At 41.3% G+C, this 18047-nt stretch overlaps 1 protein-coding gene and 1 pseudogene across 1 annotated transcript in view; one reads left to right on the top strand and one right to left on the bottom strand.

Annotated features, from left to right (window-relative positions):
* Positions 1–17818, bottom strand: part of LOC148105834 (protein NLRC3-like) — a 111969-nt gene extending 94151 nt beyond the window's left edge. Inside the window, exons 1-4 of the mRNA XM_087838953.1 lie at positions 17689–17818; positions 15775–15853; positions 15146–15374; positions 13205–15012 (exon numbers count right to left, since the gene is read on the bottom strand). Of these exons, the coding sequence (XP_087695079.1) occupies positions 13205–15012; positions 15146–15374; positions 15775–15853; positions 17689–17798 (2226 nt within the window). The 5' untranslated portion in view covers positions 17799–17818. Of the gene's footprint in view, positions 15013–15145; positions 15375–15774; positions 15854–17688 lie in introns of the transcript that reaches the window.
* Positions 1834–2457, top strand: LOC148105836 (uncharacterized; annotated as a pseudogene).
* Positions 17819–18047: the final 229 nt, after the last annotated feature.

Raw genomic sequence — 18047 nt, forward strand, 5'->3', positions numbered from 1 at the left:
CCCTCTCAGGTGAAGGCAGAAAGCTACTAAACAAAAGAAAAGAAGCCATACAAAATGTGCCACAGCCACAAAACTAAGCATTCACATCCTTCCTGTCAGTGAGCCTGAGTTATGACCTTGGCTCCCTGTTTTTCTGCTCCCATGCAATGTGCTCTGTTGTCTCTACAATGAAAAAAAAAAAGAGAGAGGCCCTGACTCTCTGAACACAATATTCTCTTCATAACTCAGCAGTATGAAATGTCATGAAACAGTGTAACTCACTCACAGTAAATCAGCAGTACAGGATAATACAAACCTATCTAATAAATCTAATGATTTTCACATTCTTTTAACTCAGAAGTATGATGTGGCCTACAGCAGTATCAGTACTCATTTTGATTACAGGTATAATGTAACATATAACAGCATAATAATCTCAAGCTCATTTGCCTTTCTTCACACACGTGAGAGAAAGGCAGCTGTTAAGAAAATGCCCTTTTTGGGTGAGAGAGGCCCACAGGCCCTGCATGCAAGCATACTAACACACATACATGCAATGAAGAACAGCTTACACTGTAGCACACACTATACATGCGCCTGTATCTGTCATTGGTGTTAAAGCAGGGAAAAACTTAACAGAGTTCTTCTTATCAAATGCTGAATTTATCCACTGCTGACATTTAACTCTCCAGCTTGCAGGACAATAGGTGAAACCTTTGTAAAAATAGAGAAGAATAAGAGAAAAAATAAATACAGAGAGAGTCTGGTATGACCAAGCAGTAATCAGACAATACACTTAGTTGGTAATACAATAAATTGTGAAATGCTTCATGTTTGATTGATACAACACAAGTAATTTACTGTATGAAGGAAATTCTCTTTTGTGATAATATTTTGAACGTGCATTTCTGTTGACCAGTCAACTTAGCGCATTATAAGCTGATATGCAAATTAGTTGATTGAGACTAGATTTGGAAAAATAACTGGATTGTAAAATAAGTGAATAAGATGTAACAAGGGTTGAAATTAGTTTCTTATTTCTAGTGTGTGGAGAAAGGTTCTATCATGGCACACATCCGTTTACATGGGAGGAAACTCCTTATGTGATATGACATTTAGCAATTTGCAAATGTGCAGCACATCAGAAGGATGACTCTGAAATTACAAAGGGAAACAATTTTGCTGACAAAGCTGCAAAAGCAGCAGCCAACCACAGTCTTACTAACAACTCATGAAAATCACACTATTCCACCATGTGTACTGCAGGACGAACAAAAAGCAGCACCACCAAAATAACAAAAACCATGGCTAAAACACGGAGCAGTACTAAACACTGATGACATAATGAAAATAGCAGGGAAACCCATCCTTCCCAAGTCATTACACAAAACAGCCGCTCTAGTGAGCCATGGTTTGAGCCATGTTTCAACGGGAGGAATGATCTTTATAATAAACCGACAGTTTTACACTATAAATTTTGAAACTTCAGTAAAAGAATACATGAGAACATGTATGAGCTGCCAAAAACACAATACCCAAGGTAACTTGGGTATTGAAGAAAAATTGGAGCTCGCCAGGGTGGGAGGGTCCATACCAAGTGCTTCTGACCACTCCAACTGCCTGCAAAATAGCGGAGAGACCCTCCTGGATACATCAGAGCCACTGCAAAAAAGGTCGAGGTCCCAGAGGATTCCACTTCCTTCACAGAAATCAACTAGGAAAGTTTCACCCTCGCTTGGTTGCTTCAGTGGTGAGGGTGAAGTGCTGATTGAGCATTGCTCGCACTTCCACCTCCAGCCGTTGACCAACTCTAGGGTAACCAAGCAGTAGGGTGTGACGGACCTGTACACAGCCATGGGAAGGTGGACCCTCTTGGTTACCTTGACTACGACGCTCACCCTTACAGGACCCCAGCTGATGCCAGAAACAGCTGAACCACGAGGCAGACAGAAAAGATGGACGCACGACAACTCCCACCTAAGAGACATGACACAAGACCACATCCACCCGTGGATGAACAATGCCTGGTACCGCTACATCCACAACAGGACCAAGGCAGAATCGGCAAATACAGACTGTTATGTCTGTTCTCATATGCCCAGCACGTCGACACACCCCACACTATATGGTGAATATATGAACAACACTCAAGCAAAGTGTGCAGCTAGCTTCGCTGGCATTGGATTCTAACACAGCAAAATCACCACCAACGATACAATCCCACATGCTGTTGGACTTAGTAATGGAACATGTGATCAACTCTTCTGGATCGATTTCAATGTGACAAACCAGAATACATCCATCCACTTCCCAGTGTTCCTGGACCAACTCCCAGGGAAGAACCACTCCATGTGTTATCAACAAGAGAAAGGTAACAGACCCCTTGGAAACACCACAAACTGTGTCCAAACTGAGGAAAAGGGGGACTTTGCGTCCTCTTCAACAACACCTGCTGCACTTACATACCAGACAATGTAAACTCATCAAACATGATTGATGCCCTGAACGCCTTGAGACAGATCCAGCGGGCCCAAAATCAGGACTATGTAAGCGATACAAGTGACTGGTTTTCTTGGCTTTACACTGGCTCCTGGCTACAGGTGCTAAAAAGACTACTCATCAGAGTTGGAATGTTTTTACTTTTATTTTGTGTTTTGTAACATGTATCCTGCCATGTCTCAAACTCATGATTAACCGCATAATCGTTTCCGCTGTAGCTGCATACATAGCCGTGACAAATGATGATGATGATGACCCAGACCTGTTGGAACATGAAGACTTTGTGTGATTAATGACGATGTGACAGAAAATGTACAAGATGTTAGATACTGATATCTCACTTAAAAGTTATACGTGACAACAGGAGGGAATGTTAATGGAAAATTGTACTGAGTAGTCAGTATAATCTTTTAATGATATAAGTTTACTTGTGATAGAGTACTGCATGATGACCTTTTCCTTGTTTAGAACTGATTGTTCTTTATAAAACGGGTTTGGATATTTCTATCTGAATCTTCCCACAGCGATAGTAAGAAGTCGAACAAGCAGTTCTGACCTCGCACACACACACACACACACACACACACACACACACACACACACACACACACGCACACACACACACACACACACAATCAGATACGCACATGCTCACGTATCAACATTCCACTGAACAAATGTTTTCATTTTTCTTGTGTATAAATAAAGAGTGTGAGCGCCCTTGCAAGTAAAATCTGCAGCGTGTGTGTCTCCACTCTCTGACTCTCCGCTGAAGAAGTGTCATTTAGAATAAATCTCTTGACAGGTGGGCCGGCCGCGTGTGGGCCGCGGGCCATACGTTGAGTCTCACTGTTTGAAATGTGAACATTGTTCTGCTGCAGTCAATGGACTAAACCAGAGAAGAAGAAAACAGACTTTACCATGAAGATCCTCAGTGTGGATCAGTATAATATCAGCCTGATGTCTGCAGTTTAGTGTCAGCACAACTTTCACATCATATTCACCTCAGATCAACTAAAACATGCTGACTGACCTCAGAGTTTCAAGTCCACATCCTGGACTCTCCAGGAAACCACACAGATGCTTCACTCCTGAATCCTGCAGCTTGTCATTGGAGCTCAGCTCCAGCTCTCTCAGATGGGAGGGGTTGGACTTCAGCGCTGGTGCCAGATAATCACAGCTGATCTCTGACAAACCACAGCTCCCCAATCTGTATAAAGAATAAAAGATGTAAGTTAATAGACAAAGTGTGAGCTTGAAATCATTCAGTGTTTCATCATCTGTTCAGAGCTAAAGAAGGTTCAGAATGTAGAAGTTTAGAAAATGGAAACTCCAAACAGCTGAAGCCAACAGGAAGCAGCTTCAAACAAACACAACAAGAGAAAAAACTCTGAGTGTTTCACATTAAAGTCGTACATTTATCATAAAAACAGGACAAAGACTCGAAAAAGTCGTGTTTTTCCTTCCAGGAACCACAAGGCTTCACTTTTAAAGGTAAAGTGTGAACGAAATGGACATATTTGAAGTCCAACACCTTTTTCCAGTCACATTATTAAAGCAGACAAACTACAAGCTCATTTTCATTCCAACAAGTCATCTTCTGACCTGGACTAACAACACTGGTCTCTATGTGCAGCTGGCTGTGAGACCAGTGCTCAGGGACTGTCTACAAAGTGCAACACTGAAAGAACATCACACACTAATTTGCTTCCAGCACTTTCACACAAACATCTACTGTCATTATTGTCGCCAAACTCTGTGGATCCTTTATTGCAAATTCAAATGGGATCAAATGGTCAGACAAAAGAGGGTTATGAGGAAATATGATGAAATGTTGTGTATTAGCAGCAAGTTATTGAATCATTTCCCTCAGAAACCAAACAAAATGATTGACAAACATGTTTTTACGAACTCAGTGTTGGACTTGGATCAGCAGGATAAGCTGATGTTTAAAGGCATTTGAGTCTCGCTGTATGAGAGTCCAGTTATTAATCAATATGTATGGAGGATGTTCTTTCAGTGTTGCACTTTGTAGACGCTCCCTGAGCCTCACAGCCAGCTGCACATGGACCAGCTGACATTACCCAGCATTAGAGGCGGGTGTAAAAAAATGGATTTTCCTATTTAAATTGTTTTAATTTGAATAAAGTGATGTTGATTCATTCAATCCTGAATCGATTTTTAATATAAATGTATTTTGCCAGAATCTCAGGTTAAAGCTCCCAAAAGCATTTCAGCAACACCCACACAGATAAAACAGTAAATGAGAGCAGCTAAACACACAAAGATGGAAACACAGAGCGTGGATCGTTCACTCGACGGCACGTACACGGACACGCCGTCGGGGCTGAAAGTGGACAGCTCACAGATCCTGAAGCTGCAGGTTTCATCTGTCTCCAACCAAAACTGAGTGAACCAGCAGCAAAAGAAGATCCAAACTACACTTTACGTTTGATGAACATCGTCATGAATTCTCTCTGACTTTGACGTTTACTTCCTGCACAGCTCTCTGTCTCTCAGTGTACTTCAAGAACAGTTTACCTTCAAAAATCTGTTTTCTGCATGATTCACTGCTTATTACGCACCAGTCTGCTGTTGTGTTCACTGCTGTTGGCCTCCGAAAACAAAGCCTCATTTCTGCTGTTCAATACTGAAGAAATTTAAACCTTTTAAAATGATGACAGATTACAAACTCTCACCTGTGTCTGTAATCAAACCTCTGTAACTTTGCTTCACTTCAGCAGCATCAGGTCATGTTCACATGTTGATTCATGGTTTGCTTCAGTTTTTGATCAACTGCAGAATATTTTGAAGGTTATCTGCCATAAAAAGAAAGAACAGGAAAATCTGCTTCATGTGTTTCTGTTTGATCCTCAGTGACTTTGACACTAAGGCCTCTGCTGTGATGACCACACCTCTGATCAAGTCTCACAGTGTCAGCTTTGTTTTTATACATATGGATATGTGCTGATAAATGATCAGAATTAGAATATTTCCCACTGTCTGCTGTGTGCCGTGACCTTTGACCTGCTAAAGACAGTCAGCTGTGGATTATTCATTGTTGTGTCTGATACTTAGAACTGTGAGGAAGAACACTACACAGTTAATCAGGGTCCCCTCTCTCTGAATCAGGAAAGGTGGGCAGGCCGCGTGTGGGCCGCGGGCCATACGTTGAGTATCACTGTTTGAAATGTGAACATTGTTCTGCTGCAGTCAATGGACTAAACCAGAGAAGAAGAAAACAGACTTTACCATGAAGATCCTCAGTGTGGATCAGTATAATATCAGCCTGATGTCTGCAGTTTAGTGTCAGCACAACTTTCACATCATATTCATCTCAGCACAACTAAAACATGCTGACTGACCTCAGAGTTTCAAGTCCACATCTTGGACTCTCCAGGAAACCACACAGATGCTTCACTCCTGAATCCTGCAGATTGTTCCAGTTCAGGTCCAGCTCTCTCAGATGGGAGGGGTTGGACTTCAGTGCTGGTGCCAGATAATCACAGCTGAACTCTGACAAACCACAGTCCCTCAATCTGTATAAAGAATGAAAGATGTAAGTTTATTAGACAAAGTGTGATCTTGAAATCATTCAGTGTTTCATCATCTGTTCAGAGCTGAAGAAGGTTCAGAATGTAGAAGTTTAGAAAATGGAAACTCCAAACAGCTGAAGCCAACAGGAAGCAGCTTCAAACAAACACAACAAGAGAAAAAACTCTGAATGTTTCACATTAAAGTCATACATTTCTCATAAAAACAGGACAAAGACTTGAAAAAGTCGTTTTTTTCCTTCCAAGAACCACAAGCCTTCACTTTTAAAGGTAAAGTGTGAAAGAAATGGACATATTTGAAGTCCAACACCTTTTTCCAGTCACATTATTAAAGCAGACAAACTACAAGCTCATTTTCATTCCAACAAGTCATCTTCTGACCTGGACTAACAACACTGGTCTCTATGTGCAGCTGGCTGTGAGACCAGTGCTCAGGGACCGTCTACAAAGTGCAACACTGAAAGAACATCACACACTAATTTGCTTCCAGCACTTTCACACAAACACCTACTGTCATTATTGTCACCAAACTCTGTGGATCCTTTATTGCAAATTCAAATGGGATCAAATGGTCAGACAAAAGAGGGTTATGAGGAAATATGATGAAATGCTGTGTATTAGCAGCAAGTTATTGAATCATTTTCCTCAGAAACCAAACAAAATGATTGACAAACATGTTTTTACAAACTCAGTGTTGGACTTGGATCAGCAGGATAAGCTGATGTTTAAAGGTATTTGAGTCTCGTTGTATGAGAGTCCAGTTATTACTCAATATGTATGGATGATGTTCTTTCAGTGTAGCACTTTGTAGACGCTCCCTGAGCCTCACAGCCAGCTGCACATGGACCAGCTGACATTACCCAGCATTAGCGGCGGGTGTAAAAAAAATGGATTTTCCTATTTAAATGGTTTTAATTTGAATAAAGTGATGTTGATTCATTCAATCCTGAATCGATTTTTAATATAAATGTATTTTGCCAGAATCTCAGGTTAAAGTTCCCAAAAGTATTTCAACAACAACCAAACAGATAAAACACTAAATGAGAGCAGCTAAACACACAGGATGGAAACACAGAGCGTGGATCATTCACTCGACGGCACGTACACGGACACGCCGTCGGGACTGAAAGTGGACAGCTCACAGATCCTGAAGCTGCAGATTTCATCTGTCTCCAACCAAAACTGACTGAACCAGCAGCAAAAGAAGATCCAAACTACGCTTTACGTTTGATGAACATCGTCATGAATTCTCTCTGACTTTGACGTTTACTTCCTGCACAGCTCTCTGTCTCTCAGTGTACTTCAAGAACAGTTTACCTTCAAATATCTGTTTTCTGCATTATTCACTGCTTATTACGCACCAGTCTGCTGTTGTGTTCACTGCTGTCGGCCTCCGAAAACAAAGCCTCATTTCTGCTGTTCAACACTGAAGAAATTTAAACCTTTTAAAAGGATGACAGATTACAAACGCTCAGCTGTGTCTGTAATCAAACCTCTGTAACTTTGCTTCACTTCAGCAGCATCAGGTCATGTTCACATGTTGATTCATGGTTTGCTTCAGTTTTTGATGGACTGCAGAATATTTTGAAGGTTATCTGCTATAAAAAGCCAGAACAGGAAAATCTGCTTCATGTGTTTCTGTTTGATCCTCAGTGACTTTGACACAAAGGCCTCTGCTGTGATGATCACACCTCTGATCAAGTCTCACAGTGTCAGCTTTGTTTGTATACATATGGATATGTGCTGATAAATGATCAGAATTATAATATTTCCCACTGTCTGCTGTGTGCCGTGACCTTTGACCTGCTTAAGACAGTCAGCTGTGGATTATTCATTGTTGTGTCTGATACTTAGAACTGTGAGGAAGAACACTACACAGCTAATCAGGGTCCCCTCTCTCTGAATCAGGAAAGGTGGGCAGGCCGCGTGTGGGCCGCGGGCCATACGTTGAGTCTCACTGTTTGAAATGTGAACATTGTTCTGCTGCAGTCAATAGACTAAACCAGAGAAGAAGAAAACAGACTTTACCATGAAGATCCTCAGTGTGGATCAGTATAATATCAGCCTGATGTCTGCAGTTTAGTGTCAGCACAACTTTCACATCATATTCATCTCAGCACAACTAAAACATGCTGACTGACCTCAGAGTTTCAAGTCCACATCCTGGACTCTCCAGGAAACCACACAGATGCTTCACTCCTGAATCCTGCAGCTTGTCGTTGAAGCTCAGGTCCAGCTGTCTCAGATGGGAGGGGTTGGACTTCAGCGCTGCTGCCAGATAATCACAGCTGATCTCTGACAAACCACAGTTCCTCAATCTGTGTAAAGAATGAAAGATGTAAGTTTATTAGACAAAGTGTGAGCTTGAAATCATTCAGTGTTTCATCATCTGTTCAGAGCTGAAGAAGGTTCAGAATGTAGAAGTTTAGAAAATGGAAACTCCAAACAGCTGAAGCCAACAGGAAGTAGCTTCAAAGAAAACACAACAAGAGAAAAAACTCTGAATGTTTCACATTAAAGTCGTACATTTATCATAAAAACAGGACAAAGACTTGAAAAAGTCGTGTTTTTCCTTCCAGGAACCACAAGGCTTCACTTTTAAAGGTGAAGTGTGAAAGAAATGGACATATTTGAAGTCCAACACCTTTTTCCAGTCACATTATTAAAGCAGACAAACTACAAGCTCATTTTCATTCCAACAAGTCATCTTCTGACCTGGACTAACAACACTGGTCTCTATGTGCAGCTGGCTGTGAGACCAGTGCTCAGGGACCGTCTACAAAGTGCAACACTGAAAGAACATCACACACTAGCTGTGTCCCAAAACGTTGGCTGTATCCTTCAAAGGACCCGGTCTTCGCGGTCTACGTGGGCCGGGTCTTTCAAAGACCGAAAAGGCTGGAAGTGCGAGGTTGTGAAATGGGACGGTCTAGCTTTCAGATTTGCGTCACCGCTGTCTTGGTGGAGTTTAATAAACTCGGCCGTCTGCTCCTTGCTATCTAATATCTAACAGGACACTGGAGAAAATTCTCGACCGTCTCACACTTCTGTTTAATCAGTTTTCTGTTTAACGTTTATTCAGCTGTGTGAAAATCCCGGAGGAACCCACCCGATGGATTAATAAAGTTTTATTTAATCTAATAACTTTGATCTCAGCCAAACTGTTCTCCAAACAAAGCAGAACTCCGGAAAATATAAAACACTGAAGAAAGGCAAACAATTATATTTTTAAGTTATCCGAGTGACTTATATATCATGTTTAACCTGAGTAGCGAAAGAGCGGGGCTCTAAAAACGATGAAGCCGGGAGTCCGCTGCTCTCGCCATTGAACCCCCCGGCTGGGTAACAGTCGTCTCCGAAAACGTCGGCACACTTTTGCAAATATGCGATGTCTTGATAAACCAAGCAGACATTTGAAGTTTACACAGCTACTTTCTCACCTGAAAATATGTTAAAAGTTTATTTTGTGACCCAGAAAGATTAATAAGAGTAATTTTAAAACTTAGTAGCTGAAAGTTGGCTGGGCCGCGCTATGAATTCTGGGATATGTTGGGCCACGAAGGACACACCCGACCAATCCTTCAAATTTGTGGAAATGAAGGACGCATTTGTCGGCCGCATTTGAAGGAGTCGACGAAAACGGACAGCCTTCGTCACCTGGCTGTGACGTAATCGGCCTTCAGATGCGGCCTCCGGAGGATGCAGCCGACGTTTTGGGACACAGCTACTAATTTGCTTCCATCATCCAACCTGAAGAGGAAACAGAGACGGCTCCCCTTCAAAGTAAAAGCTGCTCCTTTTGGACACAGTATCAAAGAAAGTCTACAGTATAACATAGAAAAGACAGAACAAAGTTTTGGTTGTTTTTAAATTGTGCAGAAATGAAACTACACTAAGCTCAATTATGTGACAGACATTTCATCCCATGTCAGTTTGGCCTCATCCTGGGCCGGATTATCCAGCACACACTCTGACCACAGGCCCAGGGGCCACGCACAGCTGGGCTCCATCCAAGAGACAGGAAACAAACCAACACAATAATAAAAAGCACCATGTGATCTTCTTACATCTTCAAGACAAACATAGTAAAAACATGAGCATATTTGTTTCCTGATAAAATGATGTGACAGGTAGAACAGAGTTAAGTGGTGGTGTTACAGCCTTTCTCCCCTCTGCTGCAGAGGCTGTTAGTCTCTCCCAAACTCAGCTACAGGACTTCCAAATGAATGAAAGCAGCAGAAGTGTCTTTACAAATGAAAGAGGAAGAGGAGAAGAAGAGGAGAGGGAGGCCACCCTGACCATCACTCCAGCTGAAAACATCACACTTCCATTAAAGTTGGTGAGAAAATGTTGAGCAGGATGAGCTGCTGGCTAATCTGGAGGCTGTAGCAGCAGCTCACAGTCACAGTGGATTTCCACTCATGAAAAAGCTCTGGCTGCTTCATTTCTCATCTCATATCAGAGACTTTAAAGCGGTTAAAGATTATGCCACTACCAGTGGCGTGTCTAGAAAATTTTTGTTGGGGGGGCCAGGCAGGGGCACAGATTTGGAGAAGGGTGGCAGATGTAATTGGCAGATAATGTTAAAAAAAATTCTACCAAGCCATTAACCATAATTTAATAACCCTTTAAACCTAATAACCGAATGTGCTTTTAACTCTTATTAGAATGAGGTTTTAACCACTACGGTGCAAAGTTTTTAGATACTGCATTGATAAAGTACAAGAGATACAATCAGTGCTTTGTCAGTGTTTATTCAGCAGTCAAGGACAGCAATATTTGCATAGTATTTTTACTATATGTGCACATATGTTTTGGGCAAAAACATTTTTGAATATTAAAATACGAACATTTTTAACATACAATTGGCAAATTAGCCAATGCCAATGCAAAACCAATGCCTATTAAAAAAAAAAGAAGATAATCTTCTTAAAAACTGGTGTTTGATTTTGAAACAGGAAAAAAGTGGGGAAACAACTGAAAAGACTAACATTTGAATAAAACCTGAAAGCAAGTAAATACTTTCTATGCTTCCTTTTGGTAAACTTTGGTAATATTGATGTATAAAAAACAACACTGGCTGATGATGAAATACAGTCAGCTGGCATGGTGACACTGCCAGTATTAACCTGCAGGGCTGGTTTCATCCTCATGTTTCCCTCTCACCACAAACCGACATCATGACCAGCAGCTTTACAGCTGTTGCTCCAGCAAACATCAGCTGATCCTAGAAATTAATATTACATAAATTCTAACAACAGCTGATCAAGCTTAAACATGCTGCTGTTGTTTAGCGTGACATCCGCTGGTTTCCTGTTTCTGGCGCAAAGTGGGCGATAAAGAGAGAAAAGCTGATCAGCTGATCATTGATCAGTTTCATGATTGAAGTAGCAACAGAAGGGGGGGAGAGAGAGATAAGAGAAGAGGCAGCTGTGCAGTGTAAAGACAGAATAACTCCAGCTTTGTGTCTTTTTCCATTCTAGCTAAAGTACGGGACAAACTGTGTCTCTTCTCAGCTCAACACAAAACGCATAATATTTTCTCTGAATGAGGGACCATTCCATCTTTAAGGAGCCGTTGGCAACTCTACTAACTAACCTCATGAATAAAATAAAGTTCACTATCAGTAACATCATAGCAACCAAACAGCTGTATAGAAACGTTATGCTAGCTTACGCAGTACGAGTTATTGTAACTGACTGTAAAAAGTCAGCACAAGGAAAATAAACTCCACCTAACCTTTGTTTATATCTGACCCAGATAGACTGCAGGTCATAACTTCTTACCTGAAGTTCAGTTCACCTGATACTCGGACCGGCGGCCGCCTCGGGTCTCTCCTCCTCCTGCCTCCCCTTCCCTCATCCACCTGTTGCCTCTGTGGAAGCTCCGCCATATTCACCACCAAACAACTGACTTATTTTTACAAATCGGCCAGCATCTGGCTAATCCACCACCTCTCATTGTTCATGCCATTACAATAAAAAAAAAAAAAGTCATCAGCCCACCGTGCAAATGTCCGATGGCTAGTCCAGCTATGTTAACTTGTTAATCTTTCGCTGAAAAAATGTTTTCTGCGGTGCTGTCTTTCGTGCTTGGCTCTCCTACCTTTGCTAACATGATGCTTATACTGCAGAAGCTGGTGCTGCATTCACTTACCCTCGGATATCTGAACTTCACTGTGAAACCATAATCGTACATTTGATATTTCATTAAATTTTATCGTTTTAACTTCAGGGTGGCACCAGGGGTGGCCAGTCTGGTTGGGGGGGTGGCCTGTGCCCCCCAGGCCACCCTGCTGGACATGCCACTGGCCACTACATTCTTGTCTAGAAAATATTAAAAGTGTATTTGGTGACACACAAAAAAGAGTAAAGTTTAAGTATAGTTTGGGTCCACACATGTCCAAACCCTGCTGTGTGGGCCTACTTAGTATTGAGAAAAGCCCACTAAAAGAACGCCCACCAGACCAAAGCAATGGTTTTGACTTGATCAGCATTAACCCCGCCCCCTGACTTTGATGGGTGAAACTGACAAATAAAATGTATTTATGAACAGTGATGCAGGGCCAGGAGTAGCAACGTGAATTAAATAAATACATCATTAAATAATTCATTAAATGTGTCAGTAAAATAATTAAAATAGAAAACAAACCAATAATTGATTAAATATGTGATTAACTAATTAGAATTGTACATAAATAAATAATGAATTATTTTAAATGAAATTAACTGATAATTCATTATCAATATATTTTTAATTATTATGTACATTTTTAATTAATTACTGAAATAAATAACTCATTAGTGATGCATTTATTTAATACAACCATAAAATTATTGCTAGTTTACTCAAAATAATTTTAAGACATCAATATTAAAGGTTAAATTATGATAATAAATACATGCAACTATAACTGATGACATAAGAATTTGGATTTTTTAAGCTAAAGCGAAGGTGCTGACTCACTTGGCATGTTACTCTCAAATCCTCCCTAATAACAATAACATAATTACACTTTAGCCACAAGAGGGCAGCCGCATTAATACAAGTCACGTGTATATAAAGGCACAGTGATCATATTACAGTGATTTTGACAAAAACAAAACAGAAGTTCATGGCAGTGTGTTTTTCCATAACATACCAACCAAATTAAATATTAAAATCTTTATAACTTACAGAGCTTTTTTAGAGACTTTGACCACTGGCAGCAGCCTCAGAAGAGCCTCTTCTGAAGCAAAGTATTTCTTCAGGTCAAACACATCCAGATCTTTTTCTGATGACAGTAAGATGAAGACCAGAGCTGACCACTGAGCAGGAGACAGTTTATCTGTGGAGAGATGTCCTGAACTCAGGGACTGTTGGATCTCCTCCACTAGAGAACGATCATTCAGTTCATTCAGACAGTGAAACAGATTGATGCTTTTCTCTGCAGACAGATTCTCACTGAGCTTCTCCTTGATGTACTGAACTGCTTCCTGATTGGTCATTGAGCTACTTCCTGTCTGTGTCAGCAGACCTCGTAGGAGAGTCTGATTAGTCTGCATTGAAAAGCCCAGGAGGAAGCGAAGGAACAAGTCCAGGTGTCCATTGGGGCTCTGTAAGGCCTTGTTCACAGCACTCTGGTGGAGAGAGTTTTGGAGTTTTGGTTTATCAAATAATTTAGACCACATGGACGTTGTTTGTTGCTCTTCCAGCAGATTGAGTCCAGAGTTGATGAAGGTCAGATAGACATGAAGAGCAGCCAGAAACTCCTGAACACTGAGATGAACAAAGCAGAACACCTTGTTCTGGTACAGTTGTTTCTCCTCTTTAAAGATCTGTGTGAACACTCCTGAGTACACTGAGGCTGCTCTGATATCGATGCCACACTCTATCAGGTCTGATTTATAGAAGATCAAGTTTCCTTTCTGCAGCTGATCAAAAGCCAGTTTTCCCAGTGACTTAATCATCTTCCTGCTCTCTGGACTCCAGTGTGGATCTGTCTCAGCTCCTCCATCATATTTGATCCTCTTGACTTTGGCCTGAACCACCAGGAAGTGGATGTACATCTCAGTCAGGTTCTTGGGCAGCTCTCCTCCCTTTCTGGTTTCCAGCACATCCTCCAGAACTGTAGCAGTGATCCAGCAGAAGACTGGGATGTGACACATGATGTGGAGGCTTCGAGCTTTCTTGATGTGGGAGATGATCCTGCTGGCCTGCTCCTCATCTCTGAATCTCTTCCTGAAGTACTCCTCCTTCTGTGGGTCATTGAACCCTCTGACCTCTGTCACCATGTCGACACACTGAGGAGGGATCTGATTGGCTGCTGCAGGTCGTGTTGTTATCCAAAGGCGAGCAGATGGGAGCAGGTTCCCTCTGATGAGGTTTGTCAGCAGCTCATCCAATGAGGTGGACTTTCTTGTTTCAGTCAGGATTTTAGTTTTGTTGAAGTCCAAATTAAGTCGACACTCATCCAGACCATCAAGTATGAACACAACCTGGAAGTCTTCAAGCCTGCAGATTCCTGATTCGTTAGTTTGATTAAAGAAGTGATGAACAAGTTCCACCAAGCTGAACTTTTCCTCTTTCAGCACATTCAGCTCTCTGAAAGTGAATGGAAATATGAACTGGATGTCCTGGTTGGCTTTGTCTTCAGCCCAGTCCAGGCTGTATTTCTGTGTTAAGACTGTTTTCCCAATGCCAGCCACTCCCTTTGTCAGCACTGTTCTGATTGGTTCGTCTCTTCCAGGTGAGGCTTTAAATATGTCTTCTTGTCTGATTGTTGTTTCTGGTCTGTCTGGTTTCCTGGATGCTGTTTCAATCTGTCTGACCTCATGTTCATCATTGACCTCTGCAGTCCCTCCCTCTGTGATGTAGAGCTCTGTGTAGATCTGATTCAGGAAGGTGGGGTTTCCTGCTTTAGCGATCCCCTCAAAGACACACTGGAACTTCTTCTTCAGTTGGGCTTTAAGTTCACGTTTACGGAGTGAAGCAAATATTTCTGAAAATAAGAAATTCAGAAAAAAATATTATACAATAAATATCATAGCCTTTCAGTACCCTGAATGTCTATTGGTCCATTTCTTGAGCTATTAGGAAAGATCAATATTCAGTCTTTAGAGAAATTCTCTTACTGCTCTGCAGATGGTCAGCCATCTCATGCTGCTTAAGTCTCCTCAAGAAGTGGAGTGTGATCTTCAGAAATGCTTCTCTGCAGCTCTTTCTTTCATCTTCATCCTCACCTTCAAACATCTCCTCATCCTCCATCTGGCTCTTTAAAGTTTCTGGGTGATCTGGACTCAGAAGCTTCTGGATCTTCTTCAGCTCGTTCTTCACAAACATGGTGATGTTGTCCTCCAGCAGCTGGAAAAGAAGACTATATGAATTACCCAGTGGTAAATGGACTGGTTCTTCTATAGCTCTCTTTGATACTCTGTGCACACAAAGCATTTTATACAACATGCCTCATTCAACCAACCACATTGTTCTATGCTTAAATACTTTCTTTCACACTCTGGTGGATGCATCAGAGGGCAGCTTGGGTTTAGTACGTTACCCAGTACATTTGCCAGCCAGGGTTTGATTCACAAACCTTCTGACTAGTAGCTGATCTGCTCACCTCCTGAGCTACAGTCACCCCAATCTGACTGAAATCATGGAGCCCAAACTCTGATTTATGTTGGACACACTGACAATCCTCTGGTCCACAAAGTGCAGCATAGAGGTGACTGAAAAGAACAAATGTAAACGTAGTACTACAAACCATAACCACAGAGTCCAGGTGTGTTTGATGTTGCTGTGCAGACTGACCAGTGGAAACTTCTGCTCTCTCCTGGTCCACTCTGTGGAGGAGTAATGTATAATTAGCTCATGTTATGTCTGTCCACACACAGACACAAGCTAAAGGTCCATGAAGTGATGTTTGGATGGGTTCAGTCAATCAGATGACTGTCATGGTGAAGCTTTGCTAGTCCTGGTGACCCACTGAGAATTAACAACTCAGTTTCCAGATGTCTGTAGTTTTCTGCTCAGTTTCTTTAGTCCCAACAGCTCTTACCATCTCCTGCATAAAGCTTTCCCTCCATGCTCAGATGCCCTGGAACAAGGTGCTCTCTTTATATCAGTGAGTGGTTTAAAGTGACAACTTGCAGTGCTCGCCAAACTTTGTGTCAGCAAAAGTAGTTCTAATGTTTCTTACATTTTTTACATTACAATTTGTTACAAAACTCAGTTCACAACTACACAATCTGATTTACAAGTACAAAATATTTATGACCACAGTTTGAGCCAATGTATGTCCTGAGTCTGTGGACTCAGTGGTTTTCTTTTGATTGTTATTGTCTTTTGTTACAATTTCATTCTGATTAAGATTTTCTAGTTCTGAGGTTTTTAAATTAAATTAAATTAAATTCAACATGGCTCGCCCCACTAGCTGTGACATAAGATGTGAAAACAATATCCAAAAAACATGAGGGACAAACAGGGAATAGTTTTAAGGTGCAGGACCAACAAACTGAGTCTAGCCATAAACTCAGAGTTGATTGAATTAGTATTTTGAATTGGCTGATCTGAGTTACTTCAATCAAGATTAATCATACATTTATGATTACATTTTACATTAATCAATCATGATTAATGTAAAAGAAAAAAGCCATCATCAGCAACTGATTCTGATTTAGCAGGTTTTCAAATCTAAACGGTACCCATCCCTAGCTGGCTGTAGTTAAACCTTTACTTAAAAACCATCCCTAGACCCAGCTGTCTTAGCTAATTATAGGCCAATCTCCAACCTGACAATCCTTGAAAGAGTAGTTGGTGGGAGACAATCAGGGGCAGTGTGATGATCTTAGGTTACAAACTACCGCAGTCAAGTCCAGAGGTGGGTAGTAACGAGTTATGTTTACTCCGTTACGTTTACTTGAGTAAGTTTTTGAAAAAAAAAAAGTACTTTTAAAGTACCTTTTGGTGCTTTAATGGCTAACATTAACATGTGCTGGCACACATGTTAATGTTAGCCATTTAAATATTAGCAGTTAGCTGAGGCCACAAGAAGAACAACGGATGATAAGATTAGATTTTCAAGACTAGGCAGAGACGTGTTTTCCTTTACTGTCTCTTACAGAGGAGGGAGCAGATACCAGACGAGGTCACGGAGGTACGGGGAGGATTCACAGCAGACAGCAAGACTGCCACGTCCATGCGAGAGAGCGATGGCTACGATAATCTCTGTTTTTGTCTCACTATATAATGTTGTACAGCCCATTTGAGGGTTATCCTCTCTGTGAACCAGATGCTTGATTTCACACAGAGGTCCACCAACTGAATTTGATCAGTTATGGAACAATTTCCCTCGACAGGCTCCTTCACTCGCTGCTTTTAAACCTCCTTTAAAACACACTTTTACTCCCTGACCTTTGACCCAGTGTGACATGTTGACTCACTCCCTCAGAAAGCTTAAAAATAGTATTTTTGTTTTTTGGTGCAGCCTAAAAGAACCGTAAAATATCTGTCCTATATACAGTTATGTTCATATATTTTTGTACTACATCAGGAAACTCAAAAATATAGTTTGTAATATTTTAATCCTTATTTTTAAAACTGTTTTTGTCATTTTTCTTCTCCCATTGCATCAAAAATCATTATTTACACTGAATAAATGAGTCAGCAGCTCTCTTACATTGTTGCTGCAGGTTCATTACTGAAGTTTAGAGGTTGATCTTTGGACCGGTCACTCCTCACAGACACACAGCTGGATGCTGCAGATCCTGCTCCATCCTCTTCCTCCATCTTCTTGATGTCAGGGTGGAGTTAGTCTGAGAGGTAAACACACACTCAGAGGTGCTGTTGTACTGGAAGCATCACACTGACGGGTTTCTAAAGTTCTCATTGATCATTTCATGGAGTTTCTGTGGTAAACACTGTCCTGTGTCGTATGTGTTATGGTGAGGGTGATGAGGGCTAACCAGCCCCACTCCTTACTCCTCATATTTCAGCCTGAAGCACAATAACAGCCTAAACCTAACCAGGAGGCTGTAA

Source organism: Neolamprologus brichardi, chromosome 3 (genome assembly GCF_056152115.1).
Source record: "Neolamprologus brichardi isolate AB-2024 chromosome 3, ASM5615211v1, whole genome shotgun sequence".
Taxonomy (NCBI): domain Eukaryota; kingdom Metazoa; phylum Chordata; class Actinopteri; order Cichliformes; family Cichlidae; genus Neolamprologus; species Neolamprologus brichardi.